This window comes from Hemitrygon akajei, chromosome 8 (genome assembly GCF_048418815.1).
Source record: "Hemitrygon akajei chromosome 8, sHemAka1.3, whole genome shotgun sequence".
Classification (NCBI taxonomy): domain Eukaryota; kingdom Metazoa; phylum Chordata; class Chondrichthyes; order Myliobatiformes; family Dasyatidae; genus Hemitrygon; species Hemitrygon akajei.
In genome coordinates, this window is record NC_133131.1 from 66,556,496 (window position 1) to 66,578,680 (window position 22,185).

The following is a 22,185-nucleotide window of genomic DNA, read 5'->3' on the forward strand; positions in this document are numbered from 1 at the left end:
TTAAAGCCATTTTTACCTTGCAGCTGCTGGGAAAACCAAAGACGGCTATAATTTTACAGAAAAGCTTTAAGAAAAAGTTACTGTAATATAACCAAGTGTCCATTGGGAGTTTTCAATGCCTGAGCCTGTCAAATCCAAGCAGCCAATACTCTTCCAGCTTCTACCTAAGAGGTGGCAATAGTCCACAATCCCTGAGGCAATCAGATCCTTCTGCAGGGCATCTGTAAACACTAGAATTAGCTTCTCAGCCAAGGACATAAAAGTGTGGAAACATGTGAATTAGGGCCAGAGTACCCGCAGCCCTTCTAATTGATATCAAAATTCAATAGGACCATGGTTGATCTGATAACCTATCCAGGATAAGCTGATTACTTATTAACTATCTATCAACCTGTTACTTTAAAGACTTTGCTTCCATCACCCTTTGTGGAAGAGGGTTCCAAACACCCTCGACCTTTGGAAAGAGAAAACAGAACTCTCTATCCCTTTGTTTGATGGGAGCTCTGATGATGAACCTTAGCTTGGGATTCTCCCACAAGAGGAAGTATTTTTGCCACATTTATTTTGTCAAGGCACCTCTGAAGCTCACATGTTTGAATCAAGCTTCCTCTCACTTTTTTGAAGTGCTGGCTTGTCTAATCCTTTCTCACAGAGAACCAGCACATTCCAAGTATTAATCTCAAGAACTCTTTACAACATGTTAATATCTTTCCTTTAATAAAACCAGTACTGTTTACAATACACAAACAGGCCTCATAAATGTCCTATTTAACCAAAGTACATGCAGTTCAATCACCAGATTGTGATGCCAATAAAACCATCTTCAGATACGTCGAGGACAACAGCTTGGATAAGCTTGGCTGGTCTTTGGCACTGAAAGGGCCAGCACCTGTCTGCAAAGACAACTGTTCCAGCTGATATCATCCAAGTGGACAAAAGGGAAATGTAATACTGAAGTGCTGTAACTTCTTGATTGACAGTCAATTGCCATGACTAAGTGTACAGTGAATTGCCAGCATTGTTAGGAAGTGCTGATGGAGGCTAAAGGAATGAGGGTTGTATTAGCTAGGCTTGTGGTATAGATGTAGGGCGTGGTGTGCATGTGGATTAATGTTTGAGGTGTGTTTGATGAGTATGTCTCCATTGTGCTTTAGTAAATACATCACAAGCTCTCAATTGTATTTGTTTTCCTTTGGCATTGTTGGACAGGTCGCAGTAGCTACTGAGGTCAGGAATATTTTCCTGTACTGCTTCCAAATTTGGGATGGGGCTGAAGGCAACTTTACTTCTAGAGGTGATTTCTCCTGTCATCTCTTCATTCAGATGTGGGGATCCTCATTACTTAGAATCAGAATTAGGTTTATTATCCACGATGTGTCATGATGTTTGTTGTACAGTTCAAGATATAAAAATTACTCTAAGTTACAATAACTAAATAAGTAGGGCAAAAGAGGAGTAGTGAGATAGTGTTCATGGCCGTTCACCTCTGATATGTCTTCCCTGCCCTCCCGTGCAGGGATCATGAAGTCAAACCCACACTCATCCAATAGTACATGACCTGCCTCGTCAATAAAACAGACAGCATGCTTCTTCTCCTAAAGTTCACCCAGACTGCCTTGGGTGTCACACGCTTCTGTCTGATTAGCACTTGAATGGTTCAGCAGGTTTGTACCAGGAAGAGTGCACTCAAAATGTAATCAGCATTTTAACTGGGACCACATTTAATGTGTGAACCTGCAATACAGTGTGCGTCAGTGCAGGTTAGTCAATCTCTGAGGGATACAGATCCACCAAGTCCGCACTCACAAATTCAAAAGAATTGAAATTGGCTTATGATTCCGCAAGTTCCGAGATACAGAGATAAGCTTGCCTTGCATGCAGATCAAAACATTGCACAGTGCATTGCAGTAGAACAAGGTGAAACAATAACAACGTGGAAAAAAGTTTAGATGCTACAGAGAAAGTGCAGTAAACAATAAGAGCAAGATCATAACGAGGTAGATTGAGAGATCAGGAGTTCATGTTATCATTCTGGGGAACCATTTAATAGTCTTTTTACAGTGAGGTAGAAATTTCCTTAGCCTGGTGGTATATGCTATCAGGCATTTGTATCTCCTGCACAATGAGAGCAGGGAGCAGAGAGAATGTGGGGAGTCTTTGATTATGTTGGATGCTTTATCAGGGCAGCAAGATGTGTAGACAGAGTCCATGGACACCAGACTGGTTTACGTGACGTGCTGCGCTGCATTCACATCCCTCTGCACTTCCTGCAGTCACGCTCAGAGCAGTTGCCATACTGAGGCATTGTGCACCCAGATAGGGTATCAGTTAGCAACAGTTCGAAATTGCAAGCAGGCCACTCGGCCCTTCAAACCTGCTGCAACATTCAATAGATCATAGCTGCTCTGCCTAGCCCTCACGTCCTCCTCTGTGCCCGATTCATAGTGCTCACTCCGTCTTTCACATTTATGACATTTCATGAGTTAATTCCTCATCACTCACTGGGCAGGGAATTCCAGATGTTCATCCCCTTCTAAACATTAAACAACCTTTCACACTAATCCTATCCAAATCCACTTAAATCTCCCCACGTTCCCATCAATGACATAGTAACACAGTGGTTACACAATGCTTTACAGTACCAGCAACCCGGGTTCAATTCCTGCCGCTGCCTGTAAGGAGCTTGTACGTCCTCCCTGCTATCACGTGAGTTTCCTCCAGGTCACTCTGGTTTCCTCCCACAGTCCAAAAATGACCAGTTAGTAGGTTAATGGTTCAATGTAAATTGTCCCTTGACTAGGCTGGGATTAAATCGGGGTTGCTGGGCTGCACGCTTGAAGGGCTGGAAGGGCCTGTCCACTCTCTATCTCAATTAAAAAATAAACAGAAGGGAAAACCTCTTCCTGCCCCAGATTTTACCATTCTCCTGCACTGGTGTGATGTACGATTTACGTTGCAAAACTTCACCTCTGGCTAAATCACACCATCCACAATTTATTTTCTTTGGTTTGGATGGAAAGTTACAAGAATGGGAAAGCTTTGCTATTGTAATAAGCCATGGATATTAAAGGAACACAGACATGCAATGAAATGTAAGTGTTTCTCTGTGGAGATACAAACTATCTGTGCACTTTATATTTGTAATAAGTTGACCAACATGCGCTCTTTTCTCAGGTTCCAGATTCAGCAGATGCTGACTATATCTTGTGTTCATAGGGTGGCCTGAAAGCGGTGGTTTGGACTGATGTGTTCCAGATGCTGATAATGATTGCTGGCTTCTTGGCTGTAATAATCCGAGGTTCAGTTCTCCAAGGAGGATTTGGACACATCTGGAACATCTCATATCATGGAGGGAGACTCAACTTCTGGGAGTAAGGCCCTTAATATTTATCTTTGGGAGTTGAGGAATAAGACAGCAGGAAAGGAGGGATCTTTGGAATAGTTTTGACTTGCTGTTGAAAAACAAATCAAAACTGCTTAGAGACTGAGCGAGGAACTCAACACCGTATGACATCCTTTCAAATAACTGAAAAAAGTACATTCAATCCTCTATTATGAAACCATCAAAGATGAATGACCTTATAATGATAAAAAAAACTAACAAAACAAAATAATCAAAATTAGAGTAATTAGCAGTCAACAGAAACGTATCAATCCCGGCTCACTCCATATCAACTAAACCAAACTAACTACCGGGTAACTAGGACAAGGTGTGAATATGTAATTGTACTCAGTTGCTTCTACAACACCCCGACCCACATGACAAATTACTGTAACCCATAATAAAACACACAACACAAAATACAATACAGACAGACAGAAAATAGATGCATGGCTCCATTTGCCACAAAGGAGAGAAAAAAATTCAGTAACCCTGATCCACGTGGGTGTGAAAGAGTTAGGGGTAAACAATGCCCACACCTACATTCCTCAGATGTATGAGGGACTGAAGTACAGGCACACATTTCCCAAGGAAACTGGAATGCAGGTTCCCCAACCTGAAAATCAAGGGAGAGGGCCAGAAAATTTACAAAGGTTAACTCGGGCATTTTATTCACTTGGGAGTCAGTTCACTGAGTGAGGGACAGGGTGCTTACTGAACTAAATCACCAGCTTAAGGTTGATTGAAACCTTGAGGATACAGATGGATCAGAGAGAGAATCCTGCGGCTGAATGGTGAAAGAGGGCTTTGAGACCTGGGTTGGGTGGAGGACATCAGCATTTCAGAGACAGAGTTCATGGTAAGCGATCCCTTAAGAAGATTGAAGTGGTGGCAATGATTTCAGTCCAAAAGGCTCTCGGGCCAGTGGTGCAGCAAGTAGAACAAATAGCACACAGTTTCAATGACCTGGGTTCAATCCTGCCCTCCAGTGTTTTATCTATTTATTTATACATTCATTTATTGCAACACAGCCTTCCTGTCCTTCAAGCCATGCCACTAACAATCCCCCAATATTAATTCCAGCCATATCTCAGGCTTAATGTCCAATTAACCTACCAACTGGTATGTCTTTGGACTGCGGGAGGAGACTAGAGTCCCTGGAGGAAATCTGGTTGGTCACGGGGAGAACATACAAACTCCTTACAGACAGCGGCGGGAATTGAACCCAGGACACTGGTGCTGTGAAGCAGTGTGCTAGCCACTATGCTACTGTGCCACCTGTTGTCTGCATGGACTTTACGCTTCCATATCGTGACCATGTTGGTTTCCTCTGTGTGTTCTACCTTGACACACACATCCCAACATGTAGGTTGGCATGTTTGTCAGCTGTTTATGCATTCAATTGGCCCTCCTTCAGGTGCATGGTGGATTCTAGGGGCATTTAAGTACAAAATGGAGGAAGTAAAAGGTGGGATTGATGTTATATTAGTGTAAATTGATGTATGATAGTCAATGTGGACTTTTTTGAATCTATGACCCCCAACATTAACCAGATTTGAGCATCTCTGGTCTAAAACAAACCCAAATAATAGCTTCTCACCACAGTAACCTTGTCCCTCCACAGCTTTGACCCAGATCCATTGAGACGCCACACTTTCTGGACAATTGCGGTTGGAGGGAGTTTTATGTGGACAGCCATCTACGGCATCAACCAATCTCAGGTGCAACGGTACATCGCCTGCAGATCCCTGTGTGAAGCTAAAATGTAAGTAGCAACTCCATACTCACCGGGATCCAGCTGAAATATTGTTTATGCTATAAGCTTCCAGTCAAAATGGCACCGAGCATGATGAGGACCTAATTATAGTGAAGGCTTGGGGGAACATGTTAGCGTTAGGGGTCAGGCTCGGGTTCAGAGGCAGGAGCCTATATTTGGAGTCCAGATTGGAACGTTCCAAGGTTGAATATCGGTGATCCAGAGGCCAAGTTGTGTTGACAGGAACTGGGGGTACCAGTAATCCCCAAGCCACTGAATCCTGATTTGGAGGTCTGGAGTCATGAAGTCTGGTGAGCCCTCCCAGGCCACCAGGATCAGAGTGCTGTGCTAGTCCAGAGATTGAGGGCTGAGGCACTCCACAGTCAAGGTCAACTACCCTGGCAGTTGGATTGGTCGAGGCCCAAAGGTCAGACGTGATCAGCGAGTGGTGGGGCCAAGGCCAGCAAATCAAACTCCTGGTCAGAGATCAGCAAAGGGCAAAGCTGAAGGGCAAAGCCCCGAGCAAGGTCAGTCTGGAAGTAAGAGGCAAGTCTAGGCCAGAGGCTGGAAGAGTTTCCAAGTTTGAGAGTCCAGGGCGAAGGACTGGAGAACTGGATACAGCCTGTCATGGGGTTGGAGGCCTGTGTGTGTGAGAGGTTTATTTTGCTTTGTTCTGGTGTTGCTACTGCCACTTGTATTGTGCTCTGTTGTATGTTCAGCTGTTGTTGTTTTGTTGTTCGTCTGCTTGTGCTGTTCTGTTGTTATTGCTGTTTGTGTTGTGATACAAAAGTAATGATTAGTAAGCGCAATCTCTACATACCCCACAAAAGAACAGTCCACCAGCACCAATTCTGAATCATCTCTATATCTCAGTAAAAGCATTTCAATCCTCAAATCACCATGTGTGAAATTTCACCCCATTAGCCTAGTTCTTCTCTATGACTTTATTAAGAATTTGGTGGATAGGTCAGGATTTACTGTAGTGGTTGATCCAACCACACCTGGGGGGGCAAGGTCGCATTGTGGTTATCACAATACCAGCAACCCGGCGGGGTCAATTCAGGCTCCGTCTATAATGAATTTCTATGTTCTCCCTGTGACCGTGTGGGTTTCCTCTGGGTGCTCCAGTTTCCTCCCACAGTTCATAGACATACCAGTTAGTTGCTGCAAATTGTCCTGTGATTAGACTAGGGTTAAATTGGGGGTTGCTGGGCAGTGCGCACCAAAGGGCTGGAAGGAATAAATTAACAAACAAGTAAATATATTTGTAGATCATAAAACACATTAAAATTATTCTCAGATTGAACCATTGTAAACAGTAAATCAGCAAAGGTAATTTTTCACCAGTTCTCCATCTGTGCTGTGTCTTTGTTTCTCCCATTACACGACTTGTTTATAAATGATTCTCCATTCGTAATGTGAAGTAGTAGAGAGGTTGGTGAAAGGCTGGATTCTTTCTGAGAAATGGCAGTTTGAGTTCAGAAATCAGTGTCTTCAGGACTGAATATGAATTGCACAAGGTGTTCTCAGAATCCCTCAGGAAGCCTGAATGAGCAACATATGTCCAGCATTTGTGAGAAATTCACTCATTTCTCAGACAAGTTGTTTGAATGCTTACAGGTCACTCTACCTGAACATGGTTGGCCTTTGGCTGACTGCTGTGTGTGCGGTGCTGAGTGGACTGGTTATGTATTCTACTTACTACCAGTGCGACCCATTGACAGCAAAACAAGTCCGAGCACCTGACCAGGTAAGTCCACAGGAAGGAAGCTGAGCCACTGCCCTGAGAAATCAGAGTCACTTACGCCAATTATTAGATAAAAAGAGCATCGGAAGGAACAAATTTGTTATGCAATCACCCTCCATAGAAATATAGATGCCAAAATAGATACCAAACTAACTTCTAAAATCCAAAACACCCAGCTTCTTCATGCAAATCAGGACTCAGTCCAAATCCATTCTTCACTGGGCAGAATCCTTCAGCTGACCCGAGTGCTAGAGTCATTCAGCAGGGAAACAGGCCTTTCAGCCCATTAATCCATTGTCTGTCATTTACCCAAGTTTGGCCCTTATCCCTCTAAACCTTTCCTATCCATGTTCTCGTCTAAATGTCATGAAAACATTGTAATCATACCCACCTCTACCACCCCCTCTGGCTGCTCATTCCAGCCACTGTGTGGAACAACTTGCTTCCAACACCCGATTGCTCCCAGGATCACATCGGTTTTTCTTCATGGCACTTGAAGAATCATAGTTTGACCAAACTTTGTCCCAGCAAGAGCTTGTTCTCTGCCCCAAATTCGTCCCCACCATGCTGGTTCACCTCCAACTTTTCCCAATCTAGAATGTACATGTGAGCCAAGGAAGTTTCAGAGCCAATGGAATTCCATGTATAAACTGGCTAGACAATGTCTCCTATGATATTAGTTCCAGCATGGACAGGCAGAGCTTCCGGAAGATGCATTTTTTCCAATTGTGATATGTTCTCCTGTTTTAGTTGCTCCCGTATCTGGTAATGGATTTCCTGGGAGATTATCCTGGTGTCCCTGGGCTCTTTGTTGCATCTGCATACAGTGGGACTTTGAGGTACGCCTCTCTCCATCAAACAGTTTTCAATTTCAATGTCCTGACTTCTCCAGTAATAACACACTAATTCCTCCCCATTGACCAATCCAGTACAGTCTCCTCCAGCATCAATGCACTGGCAGCTGTCACAGTGGAGGATATCCTCAAGCCTCATCTCAACCTTTCAGAGAAGAAAATGGCTTGGATCACAAAGGGACTCAGTAAGTGAGATATTAGCGAAATTATTATACAGTGTGTAACGTGAAAAATAAGCACTTGTCAATTTTCTTAACCAAGGACATCTTACCTCCCTCTATTTTAAGAAGTTTACTCATGAACTCATCATTGGGTTATCTCCCATCTATCATAATTGTGATTTTTGCTTTTGATGTGATCTACCCTGTTGGGGTTTGCATGTTCTCCCTGTGAGGTTTCCTCCCATAACCCAAAGCCATGCCAGTTTGTAGGTTAATTGGCCACTGTAAATTGTCCCTAGTGCATAGCTGAGAGATAGGATCTAAATGAGGTTATGGCAATGTGTGGAAAGCAGGATGGATATACATTGATGCTTGATGGATGGTGTGGTTTTGTTGGGCCAAAGAGTTTGTTTCCACTCTGTATAATTTTATGAATTGAGACACTGCTGTCATATAGGAAACAGAGCAGACTGTCTATGCACAGCAAGGCCCACAAACAGCAATGTATAATTAACCAGATAATCTGCTTAACGGTGAGGATGATTAAGTATTACAAGTTGTCCAGGATATGGGCTCTTCAATCACATTTTGTCCAGCCACCCAAATGAGCAAAATTAAAATTACTTTGCATTGAAAATATGACTCTGCTGACACTGCATCCTTCCCTCCCACATGCATGAGGGAATCTGCTGTCCCACAGCTCCATTGGTCCTGGTCCAGAAAATTAGTTGCAAGGAAACAAGGAGAGGGGGAATGGGACTGATGGTGTTACTTTGTTGGGAGCTGGCATAGTTCCAATGGGCTGAATAGACTCCATCTGTGTTGTTATAAGTACACTGGATTCCCGTAATTGGGACATGTCGGGACCAGTACATTTTGGCACAATTAAGCGACTGTCCCAATTGGCTAAATTTTCATGGAAATAGTTAAAGAAGTACAAACAAGACATATTGAGTATAAATTATCTATTTAGATTAAATACAGAACATATTAGAATGCTACTATAAAACTGTGTAGATGCCTAATGGACTGCCTTCATAAAATGCTTTCGATGATTGCATCCTCCAAATCTTTATTTTCATTGTAACATTCAAGATCGCCAATACCCTCAAATTTTTTGTAGTTCCTAACTTGTAGAACTAGAGAAATCATTTAATTTTCACTCCAAGCTGTTCCTGGCATCTCCGAACCTAAATGCTTGAAACTGCAGTGAGCAAAACGGTTCTGAGTTATCTGACTATCAGTGACAAAAGTTACTGCTTTTTGAAGACAAACACACACAGCTGATGCTATTTAAAAACTGTTTGCACAAAGCATGATGTGGTATCTAATGGTCACACAAGTGCACACAACTGACACCAGTTAGAAGGATGTCTACCCCAATTAAGTGGCATAGAGTCCTAAAGAACCCAAGGGAATCCTGGCTATTTTCTTGATTAGTTTTCATTCTTTAAGAGTTGTCCCAACTAAGCGGCTGCCCTGTTGAACCAATTGCCCAATTAGCTGTAATGTTTCTGCATTACGTTGATGTGAAAATGATCACATGTTGATGCATTATGTTTATGTGAAATGAGGCTGGGAACGGGTCATATGAAATTGATTTTTTTCAGTCCCTGACATGGTGCACAAAACTTTTCTCCCACTGAATTTATGACCATTTCAGTCCAGGCTGATCTCTGTGATTTTGAGATTGTTGGACCTTATTATCCCACTGCCATTCATGGGAACTTATCAAGTATTAAATTTGCACATCACTGCTCCTAAGACTCCTGCCATTTAAAAACAGAGAACAGTACAGTACAGACCCTTCAGTCCACGATGCACTGCTGAAGTCTTAACCTACTAACAATTCCCTCCCGCATAGCCCCCCATTTTTCTTTCATCCATGTGCCTCTCCAAGAATCTCTTAAATGCCTCTAACACCACCTGAGGTGGTACATTCCATTCGCCCATCACTCTGTGTGAAGAGAAACATACTCTGACCTCCCCTATACTCCCCTCCAATCACCTTAAAACTATGCTGCCTTCTTTTAGCCATTTTCACCCTGGGAAGTAGGCGCAGGCTGTCCACTCTATCAATGCCTCTTAACATCTTATTTACCTCTCTCATGCTCCTTCACTGCAAAGAGAAATATTCTAGCTCACTCAACCAGGCAGTATCCAGGTAAATCTCCTCTGCACCCCCTCTAAAGCTTCTAATCCTTCCTTTAATGGGGTGACCAGAACTGAACACAATATTCCAAGTCCCAGAGCAGATCCCTGCCGGGTACCATTGGTCACCAACTTCCAAGCAGAGTACTCTTCATGTCCAACCACACTCTGCCTTTTGTGGGCAGGCCACACAGCCGTTACACTGGATCCCATCTGTCCTGACTCTCTGAACGAGCCTACCATGGGGTACCTTGTCAAAAACTTTACTAAATTCCATACACACCACTTCCACTGCTCTGCCTTAATAAATTTGTTTTGTCAATTCCTTGAAAAATTTAATCAGGCTCACAAGGCAAGCCTACTCCTCACAAAGCAATGCTGACTAATCCTAATCAGCAAATGCCTCCCCAAATGCTTGTAAATCCCGTCTCTAAGAATCCTCTCTAGTTTGCCCACCACTGATGTGAACTCACTGGTCTATAATTCCCAGAATTATCCTTACTCCCTTTCTTGAATAAAGGAATAATATTTCCACTTTCCAATCTTCTGATAATACCCCTGTGGCCAGTGAGGGCACAAAGATAATTACCAAAGGTGCAGTGAACTCTTCTTTCATTTCCAGTAGTAACCTGGAGTCATCCCATCTGACCCTGGGAGCTTACCTATCCTAATGTTTTTCAAAAGTTCCAGCACATTTGCTTTCTTAATGCCAGTATGTTTACAGTACTTTCATCTTACACGTGACCTCCCAAAGTGTGGCAGCTCATATTTGTCCTGATTAAACACCATCTAACATTTCAGATCCACACTTCTAACTGATCTGTGACCTGCTATATGCCCTTAGACAGCCTTCCTTACTCCCTCTATCATCAGTTTTGTGTCACCTGCAAACGTACAACCTAACTGTTGTGAGCGGTATTGCAATGAGACAGCAGTGACTCCATTTTCAATAAGTTAATCAGCCATGGAAGACATTAGGATTTCCTAAATGTAGATTTGTGCTTTCTTCCTTAACTCACCTATTAATCACACTTGATTAATTAAGAGTGACCCTGCACGGACTCAAGACTCAGAAATAGTGTAAATTAATATTGATTGCTTATTTAGTTTGTACTTGCATCATCTTAAACTATTCAATTATTTGTCCCTATCTGGAAAGGGTACATATGGTGCCAATGGTAATATGAGAGAGAGAGAGAGAGAGAGAGAGAGAGAGAGAGAGAGAGAGAGAGAGAGAGAGAGAGAGAGAGAGAGAGAGAGAGAGAGAGAGAGAGAGAGAGAGAGAATAAACTTACTCCTTGATCACTCTAACCTTCTCTCCTGTACACCCATAACCCTTCATTTTCTTACATCCATCTGCATATCTGAAAGTGTCTTAAAGGTCCCTTCTATATCAACCTCTACATAAGACCTTAAGACATAGGAGCAGAATTCAGCCATTCAGCCCATTGAGTCTACTCCATCATGGCTGATCCCAGATCCCACTCAACCCCATACACCTGCCTTCTCGCCATATCCTTTGATGCCCTGACCAATCAGGAAACAATCAACTTCTGCCTTAAATATACCCACTGACTTGACCTCCACTGCAGTCTGTAGCAGAGCATTCCATAGATACATACTCTCTGGGCAAAAGAAACCCTTCTTATCTCTGTCCTAAAAGGTCACCCCTCAATTTTGAGGTTGTGCCCTCTAGTTCTGGATACCCCTATCATAGGAAACATCCTCCCAACATCCACCCTATCTAGTCCCTTCAACATTCAGTAGGTTTCAACAAGATCCTCATATATTCTTCTAAATTCCAATGCGTACAGCCCTAAAGCTGCCAAATGTTCTGCCCTAATAGTCTGCACTATCGTTCCTTTTACTAAAGTGCATTATCATACGTTTCCCAACACTATATTCCATCTGCCACTTTTTTGTCCATTCTTTCAACTTGTCTAAGTCCTGCTGCAATCATAATGCTTCCTCAGTACTACCTACCCCTCCACCTATCTTCATATCATCCACAAACTTTGCCACCAAGTCATCAATTCCATTATCCAAATTATTGACAAACTATGTGAAAAGTAGCGGACCCCTGAGGAACACCACTCGTCACTCGCAGCCAACCAGAAAAGGCTCCTTTATTCCCACTCACTGACCCTTGTCTGTCAGCCATTCCTCTACTGATCCTAATATCTTTCCTGTAACACCAAAGGATTTTATCTTGTAAGCAGCCTCGTGTATGGCCCCTTATCAAACGCCTTTAAAAAATCCAAGTAAATGACATCCACTGCCTCTCCTTTGTCCACCTTGCTGGTTACTTCCTCAAAGAACTCCAACAGATTTGTCAGGTAAGATTTCACTTCACAGAAACCATACTGACTTTGACTTATTTTATCATTAGTCTCCAAGTACCCCGAAACCTCATCCTTAATAATTGACTCCAACACTTTCCCAAACACTGAGGTTAGGCTAACAGGCCTTCTTTTGCCATCCTCTCTTCTTAAAGAGTGGAGTGACATTTACAATCTTCTACAATCTAGTGATTCTTGAAAGATCATAATCAATGCATCTGCTATCTCCTCAGCTACCTCTCTCAGGACTCTGGGAAGTAGTCCATCTGGTCCAGGTGATATATCAACCTTAAGACTTTTGAGTTTGCCTAGCACTTTTGCTTTTGTAATAGCAATGGCACTCACTCCCTGACACTCACAGGCCTCTGGCACACTGGTAGTGTCCTCCACAGTAGAATCCCCCATTACTACTTCACCAGCATCATCTTCCAGTTGTCCTATATCAACCCTCACTGCTCTTTTACTCTTTATGTAACTGAAAAAGATTTTTGGTATCCTGCTCTATATTATTGGGTAGTTTGCCATCATATTTCATCTTTTCCCTTCTTAACAGCTCTTTTAGTTTCCTTTTGTTGCACTTTAAAAGCTTCCCAATCATCCAACATACCACTCACTTTTGCTACCTTACATGCTCTTTCCTTGGCTTTTATGCAGTTATTAACTTCCCTTGTCAGCCATGGTTGCGTACCCCTGCCATTTGAGAACAACTTCTTCAGGGGGACATTCCTATCCTGCACCTTGTGAACTGATCCCAGAAACTTCAGCCATCCCTGCTCTGCCGTCATCCCCACCTGCATCCTTCTCCAATCCACCTGGGCAAGCTCCCCTCTCATGCCTCTGGAATTCCCTTTGTTTCATTGTGATGCTGATACATGTGACTTACGCTTCTCACTCTCAAACTGGAGTATGATCACGGTTTCCTATGGGTTCCTTTACATTGAGCTCCCCAATAAGACCTGGGTTATTACACAGCACCCAATCTAAGATAGCCTTCTCTCAAGTAGGCTCAAGCACAAGCTGCTCTAAAAAGCCACCTCATAGGCATTCAACAAACTCCCTCTCTTGCGATCCAACACCAATCTGATTTTCTCAATCCCGTTGCATATTGAAGTCCCCCATAACAATTGTGTCATAACCTTATTACACGCCTGTTCCAGTTCCCTTTGCAATCTCAACCCTACACCTTGGCTAATATTTGCCCTGTATATGATTCCCATGCTATTTTTTTACCCGTGCAGTTTTCTAACTCCACCCACAAAGTTTCAACATTCTCTGACCCTATGTCACCTCTTTATAAAGATACAATTCTATCTCTTACCAACACACCACACCACCACCTATGCCTCTTTGCCTGTCCTTTTGATACAAAGTATATGCTTTGATGTGAAATGTCAAATCTCTAATTGCACCACAAGTTCATCCACCTTATTCTGAATGCTACATGCATCTAAATACAGCACCTTCAGTCCAGCATTTTTCGTCCTTTTGAATTTTGCCTCTTTGGTAAGATTTAACTCTTTGCTCTGTCTGCGTTTCTACCCAATTATTGGCTTGTCCTTCCTTACATTCATGTTCCAAATTGTTATGGGAAACAGAGAAATGGCAGAAGAATTTAATGAGTACTTTAGATCTGTTTTCACTAAGGAAGACACAAGCAATCTCCCAGATGTATGGATGGGCCAAGGACATAGGGTAACAGAGGAAATGAAACAGATTGACATTTGGAAGGAAACGGTGATGAGAAGACTGATGGGACTGAAGGCTGACAAATCCCCAGGTCCAGATGGTCTGCACCCTAGGGTACTAAAGGAGGTGGCCCTGGAAATTGCGGATGCATTGGTAATCATTTTCCAATGTTCCTTAGATTCAGGATCAGTTCCTGACGATTGAAGAATGGCTAATGTTATCCCACTTTTTAAGAAAGGAGGGAGGGAGAAAACAGAGAACTATCGACCTGTCAGCCTGACATCGGTGGTGGGAAAGATGCTAGATTCCATTATTAAGGATGAAATAGTGGCATATCTAGATAGTAGTGAAAGGATTGGGCCGAGCCAGCATGGATTTACCAAGGGTAAATCATGCTTGACTAATCTGTTGGAGTTTTTCGAGGATGTAACCAGGAAGTTAGACAAGGGAGATCCAGTGGATGTAGTGTACCTCGATTTTCAGAAGGCATTTGATAAGGTCCCATATAGAAGATTGGTGGGTAAAATCAAAGCTCAGGGCATTGGGGGGAAGGCATTGACATGGATAGAAAACTGGTTGGCAGATAGAAAGCAAAGGGTAGCGGTGAATGGGTGTTTCTCGGAATGGCAGGTGGTGACTAGTGGGGTGCCACAGGGCTCGGTATTGGGACCACAGCTGTTTACCATTTACGTTAACGATTTGGATGAAGTCATAGAAAATAACATCAGCAAATTTGCTGATGATACTAAGCTGGGTGGCAGTGTGACGTGTGATGAGGATGCTAGGAGAATTCAGGGTGACTTGGATAGGCTGGGTGAGTGGGCAGATACTTGGCAGATGGCGTTTAATGTGAATAAGTGTGAGGTTATCCACTTTGGGAGTAAGAACAGGAAGGCAGATTATTATCTGAACGGTGTAGAGTTAGGTAAGGGAGAAATACAAAGAGATCTCGGAGTCCTTGTTCATCAGTCACTGAAGGTGAATGAGCAAGTGCAGCAGGCAGTGAAGAAGGCTAATGGAATGTTGGCCTTTATTACAAAGGGAATTGATTACAAGAGCAAGGAAATCCTCTTGCATTTGTACAGAGCCCTGGTGACACTACACCTGGAGTATTGTGTACAGTTTTGGTCTCCAGGGTTAAGGAAGGACATCCTGGCTGTTGAGGAAGTGCAGCGTAGATTCACGAGGTTAATTCCTGGGATGTCTGGACTGTCTTATGCAGAGAGGTTAGAGAGACTGGGCTTGTACATGCTGGAATTAAGGAGATTGAGAGGGGATCTGATTGAAACATATAAGATTATTAAGGGATTGGACAAGATAGAGGCAGGAAATATGTTTCAGATGCTGGGAGAGTCCAGTACCAGAGGGCATGGTTTGAGAATAAGGGGTAGGTCATTTAGGACAGAGTTAAGGAAAAACTTCTTCTCCCAGAGAGTTGTGGGGGTCTGGAATGCACTGCTTCGGAAGGTAGTGGAGGCCCAATTCTCTGGATGCTTTCAAGAAGGAGCTAGATAGGTATCTTATGGATAGGGGAATCAAAGGATATGGGGACAAGGCAGGAACCGGGTATTGATAGTAGATGATCAGCCATGATCTCAAAATGGCGGTGCAGGCTCGAAGGGCCGAATGGTCTACTTCTGCACCTATTGTCTATTGTCTATTATCTACTTGTAAACCTGCTGGCTCATCCTCAGCTCTGTCATCCTGGTTCCCACCCTCTGCCATATTAGTTTAATCCACTCCCAGCAGCTCTAGTAAATCTGCCCCACAAGAATATTGAAGTGGAGTCATCCAATTCAAAATCCACGTTTGTTACATTTGATTCAATGATCCTAAACAGTGGGCTGTGAGCCAACCTTTTTTCCAAGAGTGTTAATTAATTGGTAAATTAGTTTATTAGTTTCACATGTACCTAACAATAAAAAACTTTGTTTTCCATGACATCCATGCACATCCTTTCATTACACCGGTGCATTGACGCTGTTCAAGAGAAAACAATAACCATGCCAAATAGTCTTCCAGTTACAGACATAGTGCAGTGAGGTCAGGTCTCGGAGACTGTTCAACAGGATAGAAGCTGTCCTTGCACCTGGTGGTACAATGGAAAGTGGGGGGGTGAAAAACAAATGAATGGCCTTGAGCCTGGATTTTACCATGTGATACGCTCTATACTAGCTGTTTATGTGCTTCTACAGGTCTCATGTTTGGACTCATCTGCATTGGAATGGCTGCCTTATCTTCCTTGATGGGAAGTGTGCTCCAGGTAGGATTCACCTGCATTACAAAGGACTCCATATTACAAAGGACTCCATGCTTTCCCACGATGGACTGTGGTGCTCAGTATCATGTGCATTGTTGGATCTGGTGAGCAGTCCACCCTTTCCGTTCAGGCATGCAGTATCGGTGTCAGGCTGAGGACAAACAATCTCTCCTCCCATTAGCAATACCCCTTGGTTACCACAATCTCTACTGCATCAGTTTGCTCTTTCCATTATCATTTTACCCATTCCAATACCTCTGAGATTGAAATTATTAGCTGTGGTCCATCAGAAAAGACCATTCAACCCAAGGACTTGGTACCAATCATCAACTGTCCACTAATGGTATATTTACCTTAATCTCAATCAACCCCCCCCTCCACCCCACCCAGATTCTACCCCTCTCTTTCGCATTAGGAACTACTTATTGCAGCTAATTACCCTACCAACCCTTTGGGACATTAGAGGAAATGAGAGAACTCAAAGGAAACCCACAAGGTCACTGACAGCACTGGAGGACAAGACTGTACCTGTGTCACTGGAACTGTGAGCAGCAGCTCCACCAATGGCACCATTAAAAAAGCATAGGGAGCCAATAGCTTTCAACATGGCAGTTAGGAAGCTTCCATCCCATCTGTTCCGGATCCTCATGGGGTAGGAGGTTTCTCTAGATATCAGTGTCTGAACCTGAGGCACAACTGGGGTCACCATGAGCATTGGGAAGGGTGAGGGCATCCTGCACCATGCCTTCAGGATAGTTGTCCGACAACCACAAGTTTGGGATGGGTAAGTGTATGGAGGTATCAAAATCAAAGTCAAGTTTGTTGTCATCTGCACAAGTACATGTCTGCACAGGTGCAATTAAAACTTACCTGCAGCAGCATCATGGGCACTTAACATCGAATAAGAGGCATTCAGAAGAAAAATACAAATTAAACATTAATCATACACAACTTTTACAAGCAAACACAATTAGAACACAAAAATAAAGTCCACTTTAATGCAAAGTGGTCATAATGTTGCAAAACTGTAATGAGTAAGGTTTTGCTGGTTGGTTCAAGAACCAAATGTTTGGAACCTTTAGGATGGACACTACCCTCATTTGATAGACAGCTTTGGGCTGACAGTACATGAGGTTTAAATTAGTAATGGGGAAGGAGAGTAACCAGGAACAAGCCAAAGTATAACTTTCTCATTGGAAAAGAGTTAACTTCAATAGGATGAGATGGGAAACCAAAGTGGATCCAAAGATTGGCAGGTGAAACTGTATTGAACAATGGGATATCGTTAAAGATAAGTTTCAGATACAACTTAGAGATATATCAGCACACAATGATCCAGCAGGTAGTAGATGAGATCGTATATGGAACTGTGACATTTTATCACATCTGCCTGGAGCCTATGGTTCATTCCTATCTACTTCTCTACTTGTGAAGAGAAATAGCCAAAGAGATATTTTAAAAATCCATTCTCCTCTCCATAAGGAAATCAGGAAAACATCAAAGAAGGCTTCCCCATTCAGAAATTTCAATCCAAGTATCCTGAATTATTTCATTACAATCCAGGAGGGTGAAGTTTGGTTAACCATCATTTGTGAGTTTCCTTAAAATTCTCTGACTCCTGACTGCCCTGCATTTGTCATTCACAATAAAGCTAAATACAAATATTTACAGTATTTGGCGATGTTATTTGTCCACAGACAGTTCTCAGTTTTGGGAAAGAGGCAGAAGAATCTTCTCTCAGGATCTGTTCACTAAGCTCTTTGAGGCAGGGGGGGTTCCTACCTGTTTTATGCCATATAGACCCCCTACCATTAACAGAGGGGTCTGTGGACCCCTGCAAGGCGAATCATACAAATGAATCATCTCTACACCTTTTCCTGTTTTCCAGGCAGCCCTCACTATCTTTGGGATTATTGGAGGTCCACTGCTGGGATTCTTTCTGTTAGGCATGATATTCCCCTGGGCCAATTCAATTGTAAGTATCTCATAGATTCCAAGTAAGTACCTCATCAGTTCCAAGGTGCCTCTCCTTCCCAGTATCAATTCACTTGAACTCTGTGTGAATCACTTGCTTTCAGGATAATGTTGTGGCATTTCAGCAAAATGATCTGGCCAATAGCGTTGGACCTTCAAAAGACTTAAAAGTGTGCTCCTTTTACTTGGGGTCCTGCACGTCCATCCAGGCACAATGGTGTTTGCTTGTCACACCTGCTGGCTTTCAGTATTCGAGGGAGGAGAATGACTAAAATACTGAAAGAGTGGGAGGAGGTAGGGCAGAAAGCTGCGTTTTCTGGGAAAACTATCCTGAGGAGATGGCTGCATTCCTCTCAGCAAACCCCCTTTATCCTTGAGTGATCCCACCCTCTCCCGAGTTATCCTCTTACTCTTGATGTATGTATCTTAGGATTCACCTGAATCCTACCAGCCAAAGACTTTTCATGGCCTCTCCTGGCTTTCCAAATTCCCCTCTTTAGTTCTTTTCTGGATTCTTTATGATCCCCATGAGTTTTGTTTGATCCGAACATCCAAAGCTTCACTTCTTGACTTCACTTCACTCCTTTTCTTCTTGACTAAAATCATCGCCTCTCTGGACTATTGAAGAACTACTTCATCAGGAGTACAGTGGTTCAGGAAGGCATCTCATCATCAATTGTCTCAAGGGCAATTAGCGATGGATAATAAATGTTTACTTGCAGTAAATCCCAGATCTGGAGTACTGCATAAAGCCTCTATTTTTCCTGGCTTCAGATGTCAAGGCCTCAGTTTCCAGAATTTGCTCTCTCTATTTTCATTTCTCCTTTTTAAGATATCTTTTAAAACCCATCTCTTTGGCAACCTGCCACAATCACAGCTCACCTGTTACCCCTGGGAAAGATGTTGATGTGATTAAAGGAGATAAATAAATGGAAATTGTTGATATTGCATTTTATGACAGGGCGCAATATCTGGCCTGGTTGTCAGCCTCGTACTGACATTATGGGTTGGAATTGGTGGGCAGGTTTACCCGCCACTGCCTGAGAAAACGCGACCCCTGCCCCTCAGCGTTGAGGGGTGCCAGTTCAACATCACCACATCTGCACCACCGATGAATGAGAGCAGCTGGGGAACAACTTATGAACCAGAGCTGGACTTCAGGTAATGTTGGACTTGGGTATATCAAAGCCAGGAGATCATGGGACTCTAGATTTCAGAAGTGATGTAGTTTGACTTCCTGTTAAAATTGTATTCTATTTTCCCTCTGATTAACTTCCCTGGTGGTGCAGGTTAGCCCACTTCCACTGGAATTACCAGGCGGAAATGTTTTGGATATGGGAATTACCCCAGTTTCCTATTTTCCTGTGCATTTCAAGCCTAGCACTGAGAGCATTACTGCCTCTTACTAACACAGTTACAGATGGTGTAGGTAGCCAGTACTAATACCAAAGTAACTTGTTCCATTGTGAGTACCAACTCCACCTGCCTTCCCCCCCCACCCCACCCCGCCCAAATTGGACAAGGCTGTTTTACTATCTGCTGGTTTTAGATGCCAGACCTTGGATCAATGCCAGTGCCTACTGGTTCACATCCTAGCACACAATTTCAGATCCTGGATCATGGATGAACACCAGTATCTGCTGGTTGAACATCCTACACATAGGCTGGTGCCAGAACGTGCTGCTTTCAGATGTTAGACCATGTACAAGCTGGTTTTATGTCCCACACACAGACCTGGTTTCAGATCTGAGACCAGGGTCGATCCTGCTTAGTTAGCAATACACTGGCCCAGTACAGGCTGTTTTCCAATTGCAGTCTTCTATCACTTCCATCTTCCTAATGTCCCTGAATTATTAGCCCAGAGCCGCTTGTTCAGTCACAGCAGCGCCTTGCTGTGAAATTGCACCAACACATTTTATGTTAGGCTGTAGCATACAGCAGGAGAGAAAGATTAATTAATAAATTAAATTAGCTGCCAGCAGGTTGAGCAGCACCTGTGGGGGCAAAGAGACTGTCGATATGTCAGACCAAGATCCTACACTGTATTGAGTTTCCACCAGCTTGACTTGAATTTGAACCAATGTTTGGACTGTAGGGAGAATATTTTGGACAAATTACTTTCCATGCTCCCCTTTCCTACTTATATTTGTAAACACATTAACCAATATCATTTTGGTAGTTCAAATATGATGGCAGAATATTAATGGTAAGACTCTTGGCAGTGTGGAGGATCAGAGGGATCTTGGGGTCCGAGTCCATAGGATGCTCAAAACAGCTGTGCAGGTTGACTCTGTGGTTAATAAGGCGTACGGTGTATTGGCCTTCATCAATCGTGGAATTGAATTTAGGAGCCGAGAGGTAATGTTGCAGCTATATAGGGCCCTGGTCAGACCCCACTTGGAGTACTGTGCTCAGTTCTGGTCACCTCACTACAGGAAGGATGTGGAAGCCATAGAAAGGGTGCAGAGGAGATTTACAAGGATGTTGCCTGGATTGGGGAGCATGCTTTATAAGAATAGGTTGAGTGAACTCAACCTTTTCTCCTTGGAGCGAAGGAGGATGAGAGGTGTACAAGATGATGACAGGCATTGATCGTGTGGATAGTCAAAGGCTTTTTCCCAGGGCTGAAATGGTTGCCACAAGAGGACACAGGTTTAAGGTGCTGGGGAGTACATACAGAGGAGATGTCACAGGTAAGTTTTTTACTCAGAGAGTGGTGAGTGCATGGAATGGGCTGCCGGCAACGGTGGTGGAGGTGGATATGATAGGGTCTTTTAAGAGGCTTTTAGATAAGTACATGGAGCTTAGTAAAGTAGAGGGCTATAGGTAAGTCTAGTTATTTCTAAGGTAGGGACGTGTTCGGCACAACTTTGTGGGCCAAAGGGCCTGTATTGTGCTGTAGGTTTTCTATGTTTCTAATGCAATTTTTGTCATAGTTAAATCCAACTCACTTCTTTGATTTCAGACCAGAAATTGCCAACACGTGGTATTCAATCTCCTACCTCTACTTGAGCCCATTAGCAACTATGACTGTCTTGATTCTTGGGCTCATCATCAGTTTGCTGACAGGTTGGTGTATTCTATATGAGCAACTCTTCACCTGTGGCAACATAACAAAACTCTGAATGCGTTAACAAATACAATGTGGTGCTAGCAAGGAGCCTCGTGCTGACAGAGAAAATCTGTTTTTTGGACACGTGTTTGAATATGAAGAAGCTTGGAATTCCATTCTTTGAATGCCCATCCTGGGAGGAATGGTCTTGGAATGAGACGCGATCCATCAGGTCTGAATGGCATCCATGGGTCTCTACTTCGTGTCAGTCACCCATTAATAGAGAAATGGGCTGGGACTCCAAATATGGAAACAAGATAGGGTTTCATAGTGACCTGAGCTGATTTGTTTTGGAATTGTGTGTGGTTGCACCAGACTTGTCAGGAAATGTGCTGAAGATTCACACTTGGCATGACTTCTCGTCACTGTCCTGACAAGAATGAGTTTAATTCCCGCATTTGCCATCGTGGTTCCTTCACAGCTGGAATAACTTTGATGCTCCATATTTTCTACGTCCTGGACAAGGGGCAGCAAATGCTATTAGCATGAATCAGGGTTGAAGGATTTCAGCTCCAAAGGTGAAACAGACTGAGGTTATTTCCCTTGGGGGTGGAAGCAGATTTAGAGGGGATTTGACAGAAGTATACAAGATTGGGCCTGGTTTGGGCAGGGTAAGGAGAGGGAAACTATTCCCATTGGTGGAAGGAGCAAGGAGTTGGGAACTTTAAAGAATCAGTAAAAATCACAGGGAGGTGTGTCAAAAAGTTTTTGCTTGTTTATGATCTGGAACACGCTGCCTGTTGGTGAAACAATCAATCCAGAC

At 43.2% G+C, this 22,185-nt stretch overlaps 1 protein-coding gene across 2 annotated transcripts in view; it reads left to right on the top strand.

The window, feature by feature from the left end:
* Window positions 1-22,185, top strand: part of slc5a8l (solute carrier family 5 member 8, like) — a 78,126-nt gene that overhangs the window by 51,800 nt on the left and 4,141 nt on the right. For both annotated transcript variants that reach the window (XM_073053953.1, XM_073053952.1), the window contains exons 6-14: window positions 3,217-3,371; window positions 5,007-5,147; window positions 6,759-6,888; window positions 7,636-7,724; window positions 7,815-7,924; window positions 16,272-16,339; window positions 18,225-18,311; window positions 19,272-19,471; window positions 21,276-21,379. In XM_073053953.1, coding sequence (XP_072910054.1) covers window positions 3,217-3,371; window positions 5,007-5,147; window positions 6,759-6,888; window positions 7,636-7,724; window positions 7,815-7,924; window positions 16,272-16,339; window positions 18,225-18,311; window positions 19,272-19,471; window positions 21,276-21,379 — 1,084 coding nt within the window. The remainder of the gene's footprint in view (window positions 1-3,216; window positions 3,372-5,006; window positions 5,148-6,758; window positions 6,889-7,635; window positions 7,725-7,814; window positions 7,925-16,271; window positions 16,340-18,224; window positions 18,312-19,271; window positions 19,472-21,275; window positions 21,380-22,185) is intronic.